At 49.9% G+C, this 19,585-nt stretch overlaps 2 protein-coding genes across 6 annotated transcripts in view; both read right to left on the bottom strand.

Annotated features, from left to right (window-relative positions):
• CACNA1S (calcium voltage-gated channel subunit alpha1 S) overlaps positions 1-10,010 on the bottom strand; it is a 54,008-nt gene extending 43,998 nt beyond the window's left edge. For 3 of the 5 annotated variants that reach the window (XM_052815260.1, XM_052815263.1, XM_052815262.1), the window contains exons 1-2: positions 9,612-10,010; positions 4,721-4,826 (exon numbers count right to left, since the gene is read on the bottom strand). In XM_052815260.1, coding sequence (XP_052671220.1) covers positions 4,721-4,826; positions 9,612-9,772 — 267 coding nt within the window. In that variant the 5' untranslated portion in view covers positions 9,773-10,010. The remainder of the gene's footprint in view (positions 1-4,720; positions 4,827-9,611) is intronic. The other 2 variants (XM_052815261.1, XM_052815264.1) reach the window with 1 other exon arrangement.
• A 4,728-nt stretch (positions 10,011-14,738) lies between these two features.
• Positions 14,739-16,164, bottom strand: LOC128154765 (lysozyme C-like). Its single transcript, XM_052815829.1, is given in 5 exon segments — positions 14,739-14,800; positions 15,193-15,270; positions 15,511-15,669; positions 16,015-16,035; positions 16,038-16,164. Coding segments are annotated over 5 exon segments (447 nt in total).
• Positions 16,165-19,585: the final 3,421 nt, after the last annotated feature.

Genomic DNA, 19,585 nt, shown 5'->3' with positions numbered 1-19,585 from the left:
GCAAGGTCCCTTCAGAGGAAGCCTTGCTGTGGAGCTGGGGACCGTGGGGCATCCTGCTTGATGGAGCAGGTCTGGAAGCTGCTGTATTTTTACTGGCATTCAGGACAAGTGGTCAGCTCTGTTGGCCAAACTGGAGGGTGAGAGCTGTGCACCAGCAATGGGCAGCAAAAGTCACAGCTGGGATGTGTGCAAAGGGGAGGTGAAATCCTCTTGCCAGCTCTGTCCATGGGGGAAGGAGCTTGAAAGAGGGCAACCTCATGACAGCTGTATATGAAAAGGCTCCTGGGGTGGCCGAGCACACATGAGTAGGGTCAGGAAGGGACAGCAACGGGGAGATCAGACAGGCCTGGCTCAGGTGCCTACCCAAAACCCCAGGCTGAGCCGTGGAGGCTGCCAGGCTTGCCAAGCCACAAGCTGGGCAGGGTGCCGGTCCTTGACAGCGGCCCCAGCCCAGAGTAAAGGGGAGGATTGAGGCAGGGGAAGCTCATACAGCTGCGTCTTTATGTGCATTCCTCAAGATGCTGGGTGAAAGCGCAACAGTAGTTTCTGAAGTCCCACGCACAGAGTCCGTGCACGGAGATGTGCAGGCATGTGGTCTATTCTCACAGCTATTGGAGGACTCCAGGGAGATTAAGGGTGACCCCAGGCTCTAAGAAAGCCACATGTAATCAGGACTTCCCTGCAGTGAGTGACCCATGCCAGCCTCAAGGGACAGACACCCAACAGCAGGTACTTGCTCTTCAAAACCAGCACTGGACCAGCAATCTCTGCTCAAGGACTGCTAGACATGAGTCAGCTGCCCAAACATAGCTGTTTTCAGGGCTACTGGAGATGCCCTGGGCTATACGAGACAGTGCTGGGGTGGCAGATGTTACGCAGAACCCACAAGCAAGTCACACCCCTCCAGAGCAGCAGATGGAGGTCTGGGACACCTGCAACAGCATCAGATGCCCATATTCCTGTAACTGAATGGTGGGATTTTTGGAAGCACACTCCTTTACATTAAACATCTGTTCTACCTAAACATAATAACAAAGAGCCTACACATAGGCCATTACATGTGTTATTAAGAGTGTCTTCTGTACAGCTTGAGCTCCAGCCCCCCACTCACCATGTTCTACCTGATAAGCTTACAAAGCACATGGGAATCAGACCAGCTGCTTTTGGATGCTCTGAAAGGGTGGCCTCCCTCTAAACAGTCACCCTTGGGTCCCATTAGTGAGGAAAAATAGGTACTTAGTGTGTGCAGCATGTAAGACACCACTCATCAGAAATGCAGGAGGAAACCAACTGCCCTAGCAGGCAAACCCTACTCTAAATTTGCCTTTATATCTCTGTTGACCATAAATGGAGTCCAGGCAGCCAGCTCACATTTCTGAACTTGCTTGCTCCTGGAGCAAGACTTCTAGTGAAAGACAGTGTGATTTGGAGCTCAACGACAATTTTGGAAACTCAAGTCAAAGTGAAAATAAATGTTGTGAATTTTTGATTGAGTTGAAAAGTCAAGATCATTTCAGCAGGGTCAAAGAAAATATTTTGATTTTGTTAGAATTAGACAAAATCAGACAAAAACAGCATTACAAAAAAAATCTTCTGGATCAGAAGAAATCTTATCTAAAAAGAATAATAATGAAATATGTTGAAATTAAACAACTGTATTTCTTCCAGGATAAAGCAAAACAGATTCATAGAAGATTTATGGGTTATTAAATATACTTTTTTCACCCCCCCAAAATGAGCTCTGGTTAACAAAGCTTTCATGAGACTAACTCTAAATCTAGTGTAAACTCTGTGTGCAAACCTTCCCTGTGTGGTCCTGGAATGACAGTCACATGCGTGGCTGCTCTCCAGGTTTTCCAACCTTGTAGGAAGAAAGTGGCAGCAGGGGTCTCCCAGGAGATCCTCCCTTCCCAAGACTCTCCTTGCTGGAGACCCTCAGCTTTAAAGCAGAGTGGCTTTCACTGCATTAAGGGCCTGGGATATAGGAAGCTTCTCTGAAGGAAGGTCAGGCTGGACAGGCCCCTGCATACCATTAGCGGTGAGCTCTGATGAGACTAAGCCTCGATCCTGCCTCCACAAATAACGTGGGGCAATGTCCTTACTGCTCTGACTCAGTTTCCCCTCACTCGTTTTGCCTCCTCAACAATTTCAAGGTCTTTCTTAGATAAACTCAATCCTCTCTGGAGAGTACTGGGCAATGAAGAGAGGCAATTAAAAAAAGTACAGGGGGAGATTAAATGCATTGCAGGATCTTTCTGCTGCAGGAATAAATGCCTCCAACAAACCTTTGTTGCACTACCTGTGGGCCCCATGCAGAGCACAGCCTGATAGCCAAGGTGATGGGGGTCTGGCTCACCTCTTAGCTGGGATTGCTCCTACAAAGCCACCAGAACATGATGCCAAAGGGACATGCAGAGCAGGGATGAAAGAACAGAAGCCTGCCGCTGCCAGGCTCCTGATACAGAGGGCTGTTGGCATGGCAACAGGCTGAAAAAACCCCACTAGGACAATAGGATATAGCTTAAGGAATCTAATATACAATAAATATAAATAGATGAAATCTCATTTATACGTGACATTACTCAGTACACCCCTGCCTGCCTCCCGTTTATGGGAAAGGCTGTTGGTCCTTCTTGGGCAGCAACAGTCCCTGCCTAGGAGCACTGCGAGGCGGGCTGCTGCCAGGTTGTCCCCCCGTCATGCCACACTGCCACGTGCTGCTGGGCTTTCTCCAGGTCTGCCCTCGCAGGCTTCCTGGTCTCAGCCAAATCCCCAAACCCCTCCCAGCGGGAAGCCCCCATCCCTGCTGTCCTCACCTCCTGCTTTCCATGTTCAACCTGCCCCAGTTTTGCTTTGTCGCTGTCTTGTTTTTTGGCTGGGATAGAGTTAAATTTCTTCCTAGTAACTGGTACAGTGTGGTTTGGATTTAGTGCGAGAATAATGCTGATAACACACTGATGTTTTAGTTGTTGCTAAGCAGAGCTTATCCTAAGTTAAGGATTTTTCAGTTTCCCATGCTCTGCCAGCAAGCAGGTGCACAAGAAGCTGGGAGGGAGCATGGCCAGGACAGCTGACCCGAACTAGCCAAAGAGATATTCCACACCATAGAACGTCATGCTCAGTATATAAACTGGGAGGAGTTGGCCAGGAAGACTGGATCACTGCTCGGGCATCAGTCAGCAGGTGGTGAGCAATTGCATTGTGCATCACTTGTCTTGGGTCTAATTTCTCTCTTTTTGTTATATTCCTTTTCATTACAATTATTATATTTGTATTATTATTGTTGTTTGGGGGGGTGTTTGTTTTTTTCTTTTTTTTTTTAATTTTAGTTATTAAACTGTTCTTATCTCAACCCACGAGTTTTAATTTTTCCCCCTGATTCTCCTCACCATCCCACTGGGAGGGGGGAGGAGTGAGCGAGCAGCTGCATGGTGCTTAGTTGCTGGCTGGGTTTAAACTGCGACAGTCTCTTTAATCTCTCAGCTGAGATAACCACACCTTTCAAATCCTGTTATGCTCCCTTGGCCAGGGAAGAAGCCAAAACCAGCATCTTGAGCTTAATTCTGCCCCAAGCTCGCAGGTGTTAGAGAAGCTGGTCAGACAGCGCACCAGGAGGCCGAATGAACAACCCAGGAATTAACTCTCTGTGGGTATTTTTAATTACCCTCCTCTGTGGGCCTATCTTGGTTTTATTTTTAAAAGACATAATAACACATTGCCAATAGTGACCTCTCTTCTTTTTCCAAGGAAATGACAAGTAAACACTATCTTCACTGCCATTAAAAGCCTGTTGAGAGGGAAAGAGACAAAAGCAGTTCAAGGAACTAAAAATTGCACAACTAAAACCTTACTTTGTATTTTGTATCTTAGTTTCTTTGACTGCTTTAATATTTTTCCGTGCAGAGTCCCCAAGGAACAGGCAAAAAACAGAAAAGTGCTTTTTTAAGACACAAGTTGCCAGCCATAGCTGCACACAACACACCCCAACACTGAGGAGTCCTGAAATTGGCAGAAGAGAATATTTCATTAAAAAAGGGCGTATTTAGATGCTTTGATTCAGTCACCAAACTCGGACTCTCAATGGATCTGAAGAGGGGAAAGGGGTGGCAAACTAAAAATAGTGCAAACTATTGATTTGGATCACATCAAAACAACTTATTCCAGGCAAAATGGAGTGACTGGGAAAATAAAAAATGGAATAACTGATTGGAAAGGAGCAACATCTCTGCTTAACAGAGATTTTTTTTTTCCCCCTCTTAAACAAAACCAGCCAAAATTAAAATATAGTTTTGAAATGAAAGGTCAGAAAACTCTATTCCAAAAATGCTGAAACAAAACATTTGAGCCTTTCTGGAACAGGATGTTTCCTTTTGGAAGTGTCATGATAAAATATTGAGGGAATTCATTCTTTTTTTGGCACCAATTCTTCCTTTCTGTGTACCTCACGCACCAATCTGCTGCCTTTGATCTCAACCTAGGGGTGGTTTCAGTCCCTCTGAAAACCTGTTTTGCAGCGGTTTCTCCACCACTCTGCCTCCCTCTGACTTTGCAGCATCTCTCGCTGGACCAACAACACCTGACTGCACCCCCCAGGGCAGCAGCAGATGCCCCCACTACAGGTATTACGATCTTGCACCCATGCCACACTGAGCAAACAGCTCTGCAGAGCCCTCGAAGCCGTGCACGTCCCAGCAGGACAGCAGGGAGAGCTGTGCCTTACCAGGCTGGAGTTGGCAATGTTGGTGTCATCCTCGGGCATCGGCAGGTAGATGGCCAGTGCAACACAATTGGCAAAGATGGTCAGGAGGATGATGATCTCAAAGGGTCTGAGAGGAAGAATTAAGGAGTGGAGACAGGAACAAAAAAGCAAGTACAGCTCTGCCCCTGCCCTGTCCTGTCCCGGTATGTGCGGGGAAACCCCACTGGCTATGGGGAAACAACCTCCCACCAGGGCAGAGTACCAGAGAGAGCAGTCAGACTTCCTCAGTTGCTGCCCGTTTCTTGTGTCCCCAGGGAGGGAGGGAACGGGCCAGGATGAGATGCAGGGCCTGGACACTCAGCACATGGCTGCTGGAGAGGGGCAGCTTTGGCACAGGACATATAGAGAGGGGGCACAAATTAAAAGGCTGCAGTGAAGGAATAATGAAGGGATGGGAGAGCTGGCAGTCTCCCCCTCCTCGTCTTTCAGTGAATCATCCTGAAGGGTCAGGACCCTCTTGCATAACGTAGGCACTTAACCAAAGCATCACCCTTCGGAGTGCGCTGGCTCTGGCTCCCTCTGTACTCAGCATCTGAGGGAGATGTTGTTGAGCAGCAGATCTCAAGTGGGCCGTGTCTCCCTGACTAGAAGGTATCCGGGGCAAGACAGCTCAGCCAGGGTCTGCTCTAGGAGAACATCCAGCTGCTAACACCCCTGGGTATCCTACAGCCTCAGTGCCCCAGTGCAGGCAGTCCTCCTGTGACTGTCCCCAGGGGTGCCACAGGGTGAAAGTACCCAGAGTGCTCAGCCTGAGCTCCGTCCCACCCCCTAGAAGGTGGAATTGTGCTGTTTGGGCCCTATGACATCTCTGAACAAATGGGGTGACTTGCTATTTCCCCCTGAAGGCCTTAGGACAGGCACTTGGTCACTCCCAGACTCCTCCTGCTGTCACTGCTCTGCTGGGCCACTGAAACCTCATGGTCAAGCTTCAGCTATCATGTTCCTGAAGCCCCAGAAGAGCTCAAACTCTGGCTTCAGGGCCTCATCCACAGCCAGGCTCTCACCCCAGGGACCCCACTCTCTGTTCCTCCCAGCATGGTCCAAACCTGCCATCCTATGGCACCCTGGGAGTGCAGTAGACATCTGGTCAGAAGGCAGCCATCATCTTTTGCTGCCCCTATGCTGGTCACATCCAGGCCCTGCTGCATCTCTGAAGTGCTTGTGCCTAGCCACCGCACCATGCAGCTATGCACATACCTAAAAGCAAAGGAATCTATTCCACTCATCTAGTGGTCTTGTGCTGCCGGCTCTCTGGGTACAGCATGATGCAAAAAACTCCAAGAAACATTTTTGGTCACAATGCTAATCTCAAAAGTTTCCTGGCCAATAATGTTTCTTGGTGACTACATCTCAGTTGCTCTGATCCAGTTGCCTTGCCTGTACCCCTGGAAGCCACTGAAACTAAAAGCAGATGGAGGAGATGAAAATATTCGTCCAGCTGCCCACTGGGCCAGACCCACCTACAGTGTAAGTCAACAAATAGTGATATTAATCAGCACACTCCCCTCCAGCCCCTTCTCTTCTCCATAGTCCTAAGAGCCAACGTCCACACTTATGACCACAGCCAGTGTCTACCCCCATAAACAGTTTTGAGATCTCTCATTCCCATCCCCACTTGTAAGTACTAACCTGCCACCACGGGCAAACTGATCGATCTCATCCAGCGGGTACAGAGGTTCCAGTACAAGACAGGATTTCCCAGCATCCCCATCTCACTTTGGGTAGATCTTCCAAAGGAGAACAGCTCCCAGGAACATGCTCTGTGGGAACACCTACAGCTCAGCCATGCAGACTGATGTCACTACAGAGCCCAGCACAGCCCTCAAAACTCAGTACCCCAGCAGAGAGGACCTGCAGCCATACTGACGCCTCCCTACACCATGGCTAATCAACTAATTAGCTCAGCTTTCCAGATAACTATGCTGAGGCCTGCCTTGGGCTGTGGTGGCCATACCACTGTCAAATCCAGCATCATGGGCCAAGGGGCACCTAGGGAACATTCTCTCCATATTGGCCTGCTGAATTGGCCAAGTGCTGTCAGTTGTGTCTTACACTCATCACACGTTATTTTGCCTTTTCTGGACCTTTCAATCCATCAGCTTGATGATACTTTAAAAACTAAAGTCAGCTGGAAAAGCTGTTCCCCTCTGTGTTCCAGGTAATGGGGCAGAGCCCAGGGGTTAGAGGCTTCTCTGCCTGCTCTGACAGGGTAAGATGAGCAGCCCACCTTGAAGGGTGATGTATCTTGTAACTGGAGCTGGAATCAGCTTGCTGCTTGCAAGTCTGTGAGTCTGGCACTGTTATTAGGTAGAAACGCAGTGGGACAGATTGAACAGAAAAAGAGGCATGTAGTGTCACTGGGCACGGTGCCTCTGCCTCTTGCCACTAAGCCAGAGCCTCAACATCCTCCTCATCTTCCTGTCTTGCAATCTCACTTCTTCCTCTCCAGCGGCCTCCTGCCACACAGCATCCAAGGGTCCCAACATCTGCCTTGCAGTGGGAATTAGGCCCTTAGTGCCTTGCAGCTCTGTGGTCCCCCAGGGTCCCCAGACTCCTCACCCATCTGCCTTGAAGTCCTCCTGGCTGCAAAACGACCTGGAGTACCAGGGTGACACCACAAAGCTAGACATGTCCCATCAACTTGCTGGGCTAGCTGTCAAGCACACAATACCCAGCAATTTGCAGAGTACCCAGATTTCCTTGTGCTAACAAACACGTTTTTTGAGACGTGAGCAAATTTCAGCATAAAAAACCCTCTGCCTCAATCCAGCCTGAGTTTCACCTACTCTAGGCTGAGTGCACTGATACTCCCTACTCTCCAACTGCCTGGAAAAGACCCTGTCCCACTCCTGTGGCTCAGCTTTGTGCTCTGACAGCAGAAGCGATACAGCAGAGATGGGCCCAAGGAACAGGAATGTGTACTGCCATACTGAACCCAGATGCCAGGTATCCCCAGAGAAAATGATCACAGCTAATCTTCTCTTGGCAGCTTGCCTGGCCCTGAAGACGATAACAACCTGCAGGAACTGGAATGGCCCTGTCATGCCTTGCAAACCCTGATCCCTGAATGAGGGCAGCCAAGTGCATTTGGGTATAAATACAGCCAGACACAAGAGAGGTGCTGGAGAAACCTGATGCCCTGGATCATTTGTCCTGCACAGGTCAGAACCACATGTACCTGCAACCTTGCTGGTGGGACACCCACCTCTCCCCTCCACACTCCCCTTCCAGGGCACCAACGTGGGAAAGACACCCACTGTGCTACACACTCTCTCTGGCATGTGTTGGCCCAGGAGGAATGTGTTTGAGCATGTTGGAAGACGTAAGTCCTATTTCCAGCTCTTCCCCTGCCACTAGGGTGTATGCACAAGTTTCTTCCATACTCAGTGCCTATTTAAGACACAGACACAGCTCCCTTCCACATGCTTGTAGAACAGCCCAGTGCTCATACCAGAGAAGCAGAAACAGAGTTCCCCAATTTTAGCCCTGCTCCCTCTCCTTGAAGGACAGAGACTGCCTTTGCAGTGAAGGAACAAGGGCTCAAAATCGATGGCCAGCACAGTACCACTAGAGGCATGAGCATGCTCCAAGTGCCTGCAAATGGGCATCCTGGGCTTTGAAAAAGATGGCATCTCTGGCAGTGTGGGGGCATGGTTTTGGTGTCTCCATGGCACTATGCGTACAGCAACACAGCCAGCCTAAGGCAACCAAGCCACCTCCAAAAGGAGCAAAGCCTGGACAGGGCTGGGATGATCCTGCTAAGGCCAGGAACATGCAGCTAGGTTCAGCAACTGAAATGAGAAAAGTTGGAGTGGAAGAACTGGATTTGCTGGAAACATCCCCAAATTCCATCATTTTTGCTTAAGCCCCAATGTTTTGCTGAAGCCAAAGTGAAATGTTTCATCTCCCATCCTCTTCCCTTCCGTAAACTACAGGTGAACAAAGCAATATCTAATGGCCTAAAATAGCTCCTGTATTGGTGGCAGAACCATGACATTTTGGTATTTCTGAGCTACAACGCCCCAGTGAAAAGATGGCCAATCAAAGAACAACCAAACAAAACCCATCCCTGAATTAAGCCAGAGGCACAGAGAGAGACTGTTTCTCTGAACAGTATCACTCACAAAAGCCTTCACCTGTGACAGCAGTGCCGGGGGGGATGAGAAAGCGGGGCTGAGAGGACAACGGTGTCAGCAAAGATTTGGGGGATGCTGGCTAGCCCCCACCACAAGGGCAGGGAGTGGCTGCAGGATCAGGCAAGCAGTGACACACACAAAGAGCCATCCCAAGCAGCTCACCATGGTCTCCCTACCCACTCCCAAACCTGTTCCTCGGGGCAGCCTTTTGTCCCCAGCTCCATCCTCAGCTCTCGCTCCCCCAGCCTGGCCCCACTCCTCTGCCTGGCCCCATTCCCACCCCGGGATGGGCACTGTGCCCCCTCCTCACATGCCAAACCCTCTCCCCTCCCGGTGGGCTCTCCCCTGTTTCTCCCCAGCACAGCTCCTGTCAGCACAAAATGAGTTCACTCCCTCAAGTCCCTTGCCACCCAGGCTGTCCCTGTCTGTCCCTGCACCACACTACTGAAGGTCCCTATGGCCTGACCCGCTTCTCAGCCCCAGCTTCCCCCACAAGCCTACTCATGCCCCCAGTTTGCACAGCTGTTGCCTGTGCCAATGCATCCTACCAGGGCTCTCCAAGTGCCTCGTTGCCTTTTACAGACTCTATGAGACAGCCAGCACAGGCTGCTCCTGCCTGCAGCCCACAGGGTCCTGCTCCCCAGCACGCCTCCCCAGCACACCTGCTCACAGGCACACACATGGGTGCTCCCAAGCCCATGCAGCCAGAAGGATACTTCCACTCCACAATGCTGATGCATGCCTTCCGCAGCGGGTTTTGCAGGGTTAAGCAGAACAGAGCTCTGGCTGGCCGGGGGGCTGCTGGCGGCACCGGCTTCTTGGATTTCTCCTTCTGTTGCCTCTTCTTCACGTCATCCTGGGGAGAAGCAGGCTCCATGATGTTTCTCCCCTAGCCGTTTCTCTCCCTCCTGCCCCACAGTGGAGCCCCCCTTCCCCAGGTCCCAGCCAGCTGGAGCTCCTCTGGATCTCCCTTCTTGCAGAGTCTGTCTCCTCCACGCACCAGGGGAGGCAGTGGGGGAGTGGGGGCTGGAGCCTGCACTCGCATGTACAAACACAAAAAGCATGAGTTTAAATTTAGATCCCGGCCTGGCTCCCGGGTGCTGTCACAGCTCCTGAGGCAGCAGAAGGGCCCCTGCAGCTGTTGCTTCTTTACACAGTGCACTGGGAGGTGGGTGAGTGCTTCACATGCCACTGACCCGGGCTGGGGGTGGGAACAGGCTGCCCAGTGATGGGCACATTGTCTCTGAAAGAAAAGCACCTTTGTCCCAGGGGGTCAGCTCTCTCCCCAGCTCTCCCCAGCCAACTCTGTCGGAAGTGGGAAGCCAGGCTGCCTGGTGCAACACGTGCAGCCCCATTTGCTGAATCACATTATTCAGGGTGAGATGGAGAACCCCGACTCTGGCCGGTTCCCAAAGAAGGTAACCCACAAAGTGATCAGTCCCCTCTCTCTGCGGGATTTCACCTTCGTTTGGTGCAAACTGCTCAGTTGAGCCCTGGACCCTGTGATCCTGGGGCTGTAGGGACTCTGGGGCTGGGTCCATCTCACTGACAGGGACTTTGACCCCAACCTCAGAGCTCCAGGGAATCATGGCGAGTCAAAAAAGTCCTCTGGCTTGCTTTTCTGGAGGGGCAGAGGAAACCCTTGGCAGGCACCAGTCACTCAAACAACCCCTTGCTCAACCTCACCTTCCCAGTCCTGTTTCCATGATATGGAGGATGCCTGGGGATGCAGGAACCCAAAAAGCCTAGGCTGGACTGTATCCTGGCAAGTCCAGCTGGGCTTGGGAAAGCCCAACTGGATGAATGGTGTGAACAGTTATAGTAACTCCTGAGCTGGAAGGTAGGCAGGGAGAGAGGAAGGTTATCAGCACCTCTTCACAGCAGGGGAAAATGAGGCACCCAGAAGGGTTGCTCTTGGGCTTTTCCTGGGGTTTCCTGGACTAAGTCAGCAAAATAATTGCACTGATCTTATTACTTACAGTTATGTCCCATGGCAAATAGTATCCCTTGTCCTACAGGGATGCCACAGTCTAATGAGACTGATCAGCTGTGCCCCAGTCAACCCCACGCATGCCAGGGAGCTGCTCTACCCACTGCACCACACTGTCTTGCTCAAAGTTTCCTCTCCTTTGCTTTGCAGGGTCATTCCACTGTGGAGGGAAATTACTTTGCAGCTGTGCAGCAGGCTGTGTCGAGGGCCCGAGGGCCACAGTGCTGAGAGAACTGATCACTCCCTGCCCACAGCTGGAGATAGCATGGGAGAGCAACTCCTGCAGCTGCTCCAGCCAGTTCTGATGCACTCTGGGGGAGGGGCCCCTCGATTCTAAAGGGGTTAAATGCCCCCTCCTACACCACTCTGCTACATTTTGTATGAAATCAGAGTCAAATCATTCCTGCTGAGGGCTCCAGCCCTGTCTCCGTGTGAGGCAGGTCCATGCATGTTCCCATTTCTCATTTAGTCCTCATTATTCCCCCTAAACCCTAGTGAAAGCCAGGAGCCATATTTCTGCTGCTGCCTGTGCAGGAGAACCTGTCCCAGGGACAGCAAGGATGTGGGGCCCATCTATCGTTGAGGCTGAGAAGAAACAGCTGCCCTTTGACTCACCCTGGAAGTCTCAGAGGAAGAGGGCAGGGTGAGCGAGCTAGGGCTGTGCAGCCTGGCACAGTGGAGAGGAGACTCAAGGCCTCTCTGATGTCCTCTACACCCCTTTGCTCACACACCCTGTGTGCTGCTGCTGGCAACAGCTTGCCACCTTGCTGTGCTCTGTATTTTGCACAGGGCTGTGCTGGCAACCACCAACCTGACATGGCTTTAACAAAACACACTGCAGTGCTCTGCTTGACAGAGATGTTCCTACCTGCCCAGTAGGGATAGACTCCTTCCTCGTGAAACCTCTTCACACCCATCCTTGTCTTCCTCGCACACTTCGTGGGGTTGCATGTTCATCTCCTGCTCCATCACTGCACAAGGACATGGCCTTAGGAAGGGCCCCAAATGCAGTGGGCCAATGATGAAGGCCTGCCACACCACAGGGGCCTCTCCTGCCACTGTGAAGAGCTGGAAACGCTGTCTGCACTGCCCGTTTGCCAGCAGTGACCACGCCAACGAACACCTCGCACCTCCTGGCCCACACAGACGTGTGCTCATGCACCTCCTGAAAGCTTCTCCTTTCCCCAGCCCAGGCACCTCCCTGCTTTGCCGCCCGGTTCCCGCGGGACCTTGCCCTGCCTGTCCCTCGGGGCTGCCGGAGCCGGACAGACAGACGGCAGCAGGCAGTCTGTTGCGCTCCGGGTCCACCACAGTCTCTCCCCTCCCACACGCACCAGCCAAAGGCCGCAACTGCCCACGGGAACCTTCAGGCGGAGCTGGAGTCCCGGCAGCGGCTCCTCCCGTGCCGCCGGTGCGCGGGGCAGAGTGAGGCAGCCTGGGGCCGCCGACCGGAGCCCCGGGACGGCCGGACCGGTGGTGCCCCCGGCCTAGGCTCTCCCCTCAGCAGCCCCGCGGAGCCGAACCGAACCGAGCACAGCCGAACGCAGCCGAGCCCAGCCGAGCCGAGCCGAGCCCAGCCGAGCGCAGCCGAACCCAGCCGAGCACAGCCGAGCCGCACTGCCGGCAGCCAGGCGGCAGTGTGAGGGGGCGGCCGTCCCGAGCTCGGCCCCGCTCCCGCCCCGCGGACGGCCCCGCCCCGCTCCCGGCATCGGGGCCCCGCCGAAAGCTGCTGCGGCGCCGGGCGGACACATCCCTGGAGGGCTCCCCCGCCCGCCCCGGGAGGGGGAGCAGCGCTCCGGGCCGCCTTTGGGATGGGGGGGGAGTCAGCGGCCGCCCGACGCCACGGGCGCAGGTGGCTGCCGGAGGGACCACGGGAGTTCGCGAGGCGGCGGGAGGGCAGCCGAGACCAGCACGGACGCACGCGCTTGTGTGTGTGAGTGTGCGTGCGTGCGTGCGTGCGTGTGAGTGAGGGGGTGTCTGCCAGCATGGAGTGGGATGCGGCCTCGGGGGCTGGTGTGTCCCGGTGCCAGCAACTGGGGATCCAGGGGCAGCTACCGGGCAGACAAGAGGGTCTGACCCAGCCGCTGGAGGGAGCTGCATTGCATGCCTGTGTGTGTGTACATGTACATACATATGTGTGTGTACATATATTTTTCCCATTCAGGGACTAAGAGACCTTCATTGTGTTCAGCCAGAGAGGGGAACAGAATGAGGCCACTGGTGCTGTCTGTGTTTTTGTGAGTGCTGAGTGTGTATGTCTTAATCTGTGTGGCCAGTCATATATGTGTGTATATATGTGTGTATATATATACATATACATGTGTACCTAGATGTGTTGGTGTCTCTGTGTGTGGGAGTGTGTGTATGTGTGTGCCTACTGGGAACCCGTGCTCAGCCTCGCTGCTGACTGGACCTGGGGTTATGGAGCTGCGGCAGAATTTGGCAGCCCCTAGCAGGGACGTGTTTCATTTGCAGAGAGTTTACTTCCACAACCCCTGATCTTTTCGTGTTGAGTATGTCCTTGGAGATGCACGCATGGTCTTAATTTTTAGGTAGACAGAAGGCATCCCTTTACCAGGGTTGAGCCCACAAGGCAAAACCCCAGATAAGAAGGTTTGTTCAGATCCTCAAATAGATGGAAAGTACGTTCACTGAAAACAAGGACAAGGTAAGGCTTTGACTCAAGGTTTTTTGAGTTTTCTCAAAAATGTCATGGACACCAGCATGTAGAATAGCTCTGCTGTGAGTTACTTGATGAGAGGATGAAGCCTCCTGGGTCATGGGAGGGGAAAGAGCCACCATCTGCCCTGTAGCTGGGAAGAGGGTCTTCTGGCAAGGCTACTTTGAGCACTTTTTAAAAATTATTTTTAGGTTCAGCCATCTGAACAAACATGCCTTTCATAGTTGGTTTATACATTCACATAGGACAAGAGTTAAGCATCCCTTTATTGCATAAACATAAAAGCAGTCACTGCTCACCAGGCAGCAGAACAAAGCATATGAAGAAGCAAACATGGTTTCAGTATTGTGCACTGTTTCTGGATTCAGCCTTCGTTTCAAAAAAGGACTCGTGACCTAAATGGCAAAATTTCCCTTTCCTAACTGGCTTTCCAACCCATTATTTCCTCACAGAGATGCTGCCTGCATCTTTCCTAGGCTGTGTTTGATCTGATACCTCAAAGGATAATAAGAAAAGCCATATTTAGCCAGGCCAGATGTCCATACATTTCAGCGCCCTATCTCTCACACCAGCCAGGAGCAGATGCTCAGATAAATTCAAGGAGCAAGGTCATGTTTCAGTATAGTTTTCTCTGTCAGCCAGCTGTACTACCCGTCTCAGTCAGCGACTGTGTCCTAGTTATAAGGCAACTGCAATTATGCAGGTATTACAACTAATATAGCATTCATTAATTTTCATATTGTCTACACTCAGATAAGAAACAACAAAAGAATGACAGAAGGTAAGGGAGGGAGGGAAAGAGGATGGGAGGAAGGGCAGGATGAAGGAGAAGAAAGAAAGAGACAAAAAGAGAGAGAAACCCTAAACTTTGGTAAGTCCTGTTAGGACAACAAAATCCTGAGACAGGACTATGCAAGTAAATGGCTGAAACTCCACCTGTAATGCACTTCTGCTAAGCATTGTTTCTACTAAGCCATCAGCCTTTAAGTTCTCTACTTGCATTGCAGTAGCGCAAAGTCCTTACAGTGTTAACGATAGCCAGCACCTTTCTACCTTACTAATATGCTGCTTTTAATTCCCCACACTCATCCATTTTCCATAGCCTCCACTCCATACACCTTCATTCTTCACCATTGGTGATCCTGAGAAAAGAGTTGCTGCTTATGGAGTGATTTAGCAACCCTTGACATAGGAACTCAGGTTTTTGCCCTTGCAATTGTCTCTCCAGCCGTGCCTGGAAAAGAAATACATGATGTAATTTGAGGAGTTAGATAATGATTGAATTGGTTATAAAACCAAACTTGGTTAGTCTTTGAGTCTTGGGTGAAGAAAGCTGGTCATGAAAGATATAAATCAATGAAAATTGTGATAAGCTCAATCTAGGGAGCTGGGAGAAGGGGAAGGAAACAAAAGGGAGAGGTCTGGGAGGGGAGGGAAATTTATGGGGTTAGAGCAGGTGCTGGGAGACGGGACTCCTCCTTCCAGCTCTAGGAGAAGGACTGAGCTAAACTTTACCAAATACAGCTTCTCATCCATTGCCCCCGCCCCCCCCCCCCAGTCAATAGCAGGATTTTCTTTTGTCTCCTCTGCACACTCTTCCACAGTGCCCACTGCAAATATCCTTATCAGGGACTGAGGCCATTAGCCTCATGAGCAATATTCTTGGCACACTGAATATCATCCCCATTATTATCATCTTGAAATTCTGTAGAGAAGGGAAAAAAGGTCAGTATGAAGGAAAGAGGGGTAGAGGGAGAGCAGGGATAGATGGGCAGAGGGAAAGGTGTTATTCAGGAAGGGTAGGTGGGATACTGAGGAGATGGATGAATTGAAGGACACATGGAGAGAAATGCCCAGAGCAGCTCCTAGGCAGATGTCATGGACAGATCAGGGTGCTTTCAAAGAGTGGACAAAGAAAGGCTTTTTGTTCTGTCCCACCACTTACTTGAGCAACTGATATGGCAGACATTCTTGGATCCATGGGTCTTGCCATCCTCACACCAGTACTGACTGTTGATCTGAAAGATCCCATAGTCCCTGCTCACACCATTGTCATGAAATGCTTTAGTATTGTAATTGCTCTCATGTTTCACGACGCAGATCCCTGCAGGAGGAAGAGAGAGCCTAGAGGAGGAATGTCAAGGTATGCTCAGGGTAAATAAGAGGAAAGAGATGAAGGGATCAAGGATGAATGAAGAGCTGGAGAAATAATTAAACTGGTGATACCACAAGTCTGAGAAATGGATGGATAAATGCTTGGGAGGATAAAGCTCTGGATTAGTATTTGTTGTGTAAGCAATAGAAGGGGGCAAGGAAGGGGATGAGGAAGAGTGATGATGAAGTCAAAGGAATGGAGGGACAGAATAGTACTGCTGGAAGATTACAAAGAAGCTGAGAAGGACAAGGGTGCTGTAGGCAGAGAGGTGCAATGGGAGCTCATTATACTCACAGTCAGCTACAGTTTTGCCCAAAAGTCCTCAAAGCCATGCTGACGTAAGATCTTCACCAAGTCACATCAGGGGATGACTTTTCCTTGGGAGCCTGGCAGACCCAGGCCAAGGAAGACAAGAAGAAAGCCAAAGAGCATTGACTTTCTCATAATGCAGTCCACAGCAAGGAAGTGCCAAAGCGACTTGAGCTGTCTGTCTGTCAGGACTGCCGTCAATGCCAACCTTTTATTCCTGCTCCCAGAAGGAGGACTAACTGGCTAGTCAAGCATGTCAGGAAGTGTGGGAGACCTTTACAGGAATGAGCCAGTAAGGAAGTGAGCCAAGAGCCAAAGACAATTCCTGGAGGATGCCGGTACCTATTTCACCAGCCCTGCAAGGCTGGGGCATGTGCATGGCACAGACAATCCAGCAATCCCCAGCATGATATTCCAAAGGCCAGAAGTCAGGGACAGAGTTGCCCCAGGAAAGAAATTTAGGGATGGCATTGAGGTTATGGTTATGGTTGCCATAGGAGTTGAGTTGGGATTTACCTATGAGTAAAGGCTGGGAAAACCCCAAGAGTCACATTTACAGTAATGTAAAAGACTGAGTTTACAATTAAATTATAGTTATCTGTGGGTTAGGACCAGCCTTAGGTTTATTCCATTAATACAATTTAGAATTGTCCTATGATTTGAGGGTAGGGTTGCTATAGAGACCATTTTTGGGTAATCGCAAGAACTGAGGTCACTCCAGGTTGCTCTAAATGAGGGTTTGGCTACACATGCATTAATTTTAGGATACTGTAGCTGCCAAATCTTGAGGCAATCACCAACTTGGCGTTTGGGGTTATGGACATTTCATGGATCAAAGGCTGTAGTTACCTTGTGTGTGTGTTGTGGTTTAACCCCAGTAGGCTGCTAAGTCACTCGATCTCCCCCTGCCCCCCAGTGGGATGAGGGAGTGAATCAGAACAGTAAAAGTGAGAAAACTCATGGCTGAGATAAAGACAGTTTAATAGGTAAAGCAAAATCTGTGCTCACAAGCAAAGCAAAGTAAGGAATTAATACACTACTTCCCATCAGCAGGAAGATGTTTAGCTACATCCAGGAAAGCAGTGTTTCATCACACGTAACAGCTACTTGGGAAGGCAAATGCCATCACTCCAGACATCCTCCCCTTCCTTCTTCTTCCCCCAGCTTTTATTGCTGAGCATGATGTCATATCGTCTGGAATATGATAGCATATGTCCATACATTCTGTATGGTATGTCTAAATATTTCGATGGTTTTAATATTTTGTACCAGCCTGTCATGGTCCACTCGGTGGACTCGTGATGGTTCGTTTGCTACGATCTCGAAAGTGCAAAATTAAGGTGACCAACACCAAAGGGGATAGCAATAATCACACAGTAAAACTTCATTGTATTGCCTGTGAAGAGGCACGTGATAGTTAGAGATGGGTGAAAGAAAGGAGAAAAGTAAAGTTAAGTTTAGAGAGAGGAGAAAGAGAAGTTATAGCTACCACCGCTGATCTCAAGATGTCCTAACGGTCCCGGGTCCAGCTAATGCTGCGTCGTCGATCGTCGTGGTCCTTGGTGGGGAAGCTTCAAGCTTCCGTTGTTCAGAAGTCATCTTTTATGCTTAGTAACACACCTTGCTCCACCTCTGCCTCAGGAGTCTCCGCCCTTCTTGAGCGAGGCTATCACACAGGCGCAGGGTCAGTGTCTGAGGCGTGGTAAGTCTTGGAGGCGGGTAGCCTTCGACCAGGAGGTGTGTTTTGGTATTATAATGAAGCAAAGTTCATCTAAAGTTCATTATTTATTCATCAATGTTATGGTAACAGTTGCAATCCATCCTTTTTGACAGTAGCTATGCGGTTATCTCTAACGGAGCCTTGTACCATGCATTCCGTTCTTGGGATCGGCCACTGCGCTCCAAACAGGCCGTTGTCAGATAGCGTACTGTTCATGTTCCTGATGACGATGTTGAGACAATGCTGATTTTCTGACCGACTCCTACACAGCCGTGGAAACTGGTTTGCTGCTAGGTGACTGTAAAAGTGAGATTTGGTAAATAATTATTAGAAATCTTATACCAACACTATTTGAAACAATAGACAAAAGTATAGCCAAGCAGTTAACTAGTAGAGGTAGTTACTCATAAGTTTTGCAGTTCTTTGCTCTTATGACTAGATGTTCCTGTATGCTAGATGAGAACAATGTTGAAACTGACCACATGTGATTGAAACTGCATTAAGCTTCAAGATCAAAGAACAAGAACAAAGACTTCAAGGACAGCCAACAGAATCTCAAATGGGTCGGTGGTCGTAAAAGCAGCCCTTCGACTCAAATGAATTCTTCATTGTGCATGATCGGATGTAGGCAGTACTATGATAATCAGTTATAATAATTTTTATGTATATGTATACTAATCTGATTAATATGCAATTAGTTACTCCATATAACCTGTTTGTGCTAAAGCTGTGGTATGCACGCTAGGTGAAACTATCCCCCGTGCATCCAGCGCTGCAATAAAGAATGCCTGCTTTCTAAAGCTCCAAAACGAGTCTTAGAGAGTTTCTTCGACTGGCTTTTCGGTATCAATATCCCTTTAGTCAGTTGGGGTCAGCTGTCCCGGCTCTGTCACCTCCCAACTTACAGAATCATAGAATCATTTAGGTTGGAAAAGACCTTCAAGATCATCAAGTCCAACCATCATCCGTGCCCACTAAACCATGTTATGGAGTACCCCGTCTACTCGCTTTTTGAATACCTCCAGGGATGGTGACTCAACCACTTCCCTGGGCAGCCTATTCCAATGTCTAACAACCCTCTCAGTCAAGAAATTTATAGAATCATAGAATCATTTAGGTTTAACTAACTTAACTTCTTGTGCACTCCCAGCGTCCTCGCTGGTGGGGTGGTGCAAGGAGCAGAAAAGGCCTTGACTCTGTGTAAGCACTGCTCAGCAATAACTAAAACATCCCTGTGTTATCAACACTGTTTTCAGCACAAATCCAACACATAGCCCCATACAAGCTACTGTGAAGAAACTTAACTCCATCCCAGCCAAAACCAGTACAGTGGCTTACTGTTACCCTGGGGCTGGGAAGGATGTTGTCCTAGAGGCTAGTGTAGGACGGAGGCTTCTCAAGGGCCACATTTCAAGGTATACTCAGTGGTATTCAGGCTGGTAAAAAAGACTTCACATTTGTGTAGTGAGCTTAGGGAAGGGCACACTAGTAGTTTAGAAGGGAGGACTGGGAGCCATTCTGGCCCATGTTTGTTCCCACTGTGGGATGCAGCAGTTTATAGCCTGGGTTCTGGCTTTCAGATACCTACTAAATCAGTCATATACAGCTTTTTAAGACATTAGCACTCTGGTTCACACACCATTCGCATCTCTGATGCCGTAAAAAGCCGAAATCAGGACTCAATAGTCAGAAGACTATTAAGCAGGTATCCTTTATTGCAGCGCTGGGCACACAGGGGATCCCTCCTCCCATTGTGTGCACCTGATCAGGTTAATTGCACAGTTTATATACAGGTTCTATATACATATTCATTAGATTTCTGAGAAAAGTTTTACA

The sequence above is a fragment of the Harpia harpyja genome, chromosome 19 (assembly GCF_026419915.1).
Source record: "Harpia harpyja isolate bHarHar1 chromosome 19, bHarHar1 primary haplotype, whole genome shotgun sequence".
NCBI lineage: Eukaryota > Metazoa > Chordata > Aves > Accipitriformes > Accipitridae > Harpia > Harpia harpyja.
This window is presented reverse-complemented; position numbering and strand designations above follow the sequence as displayed.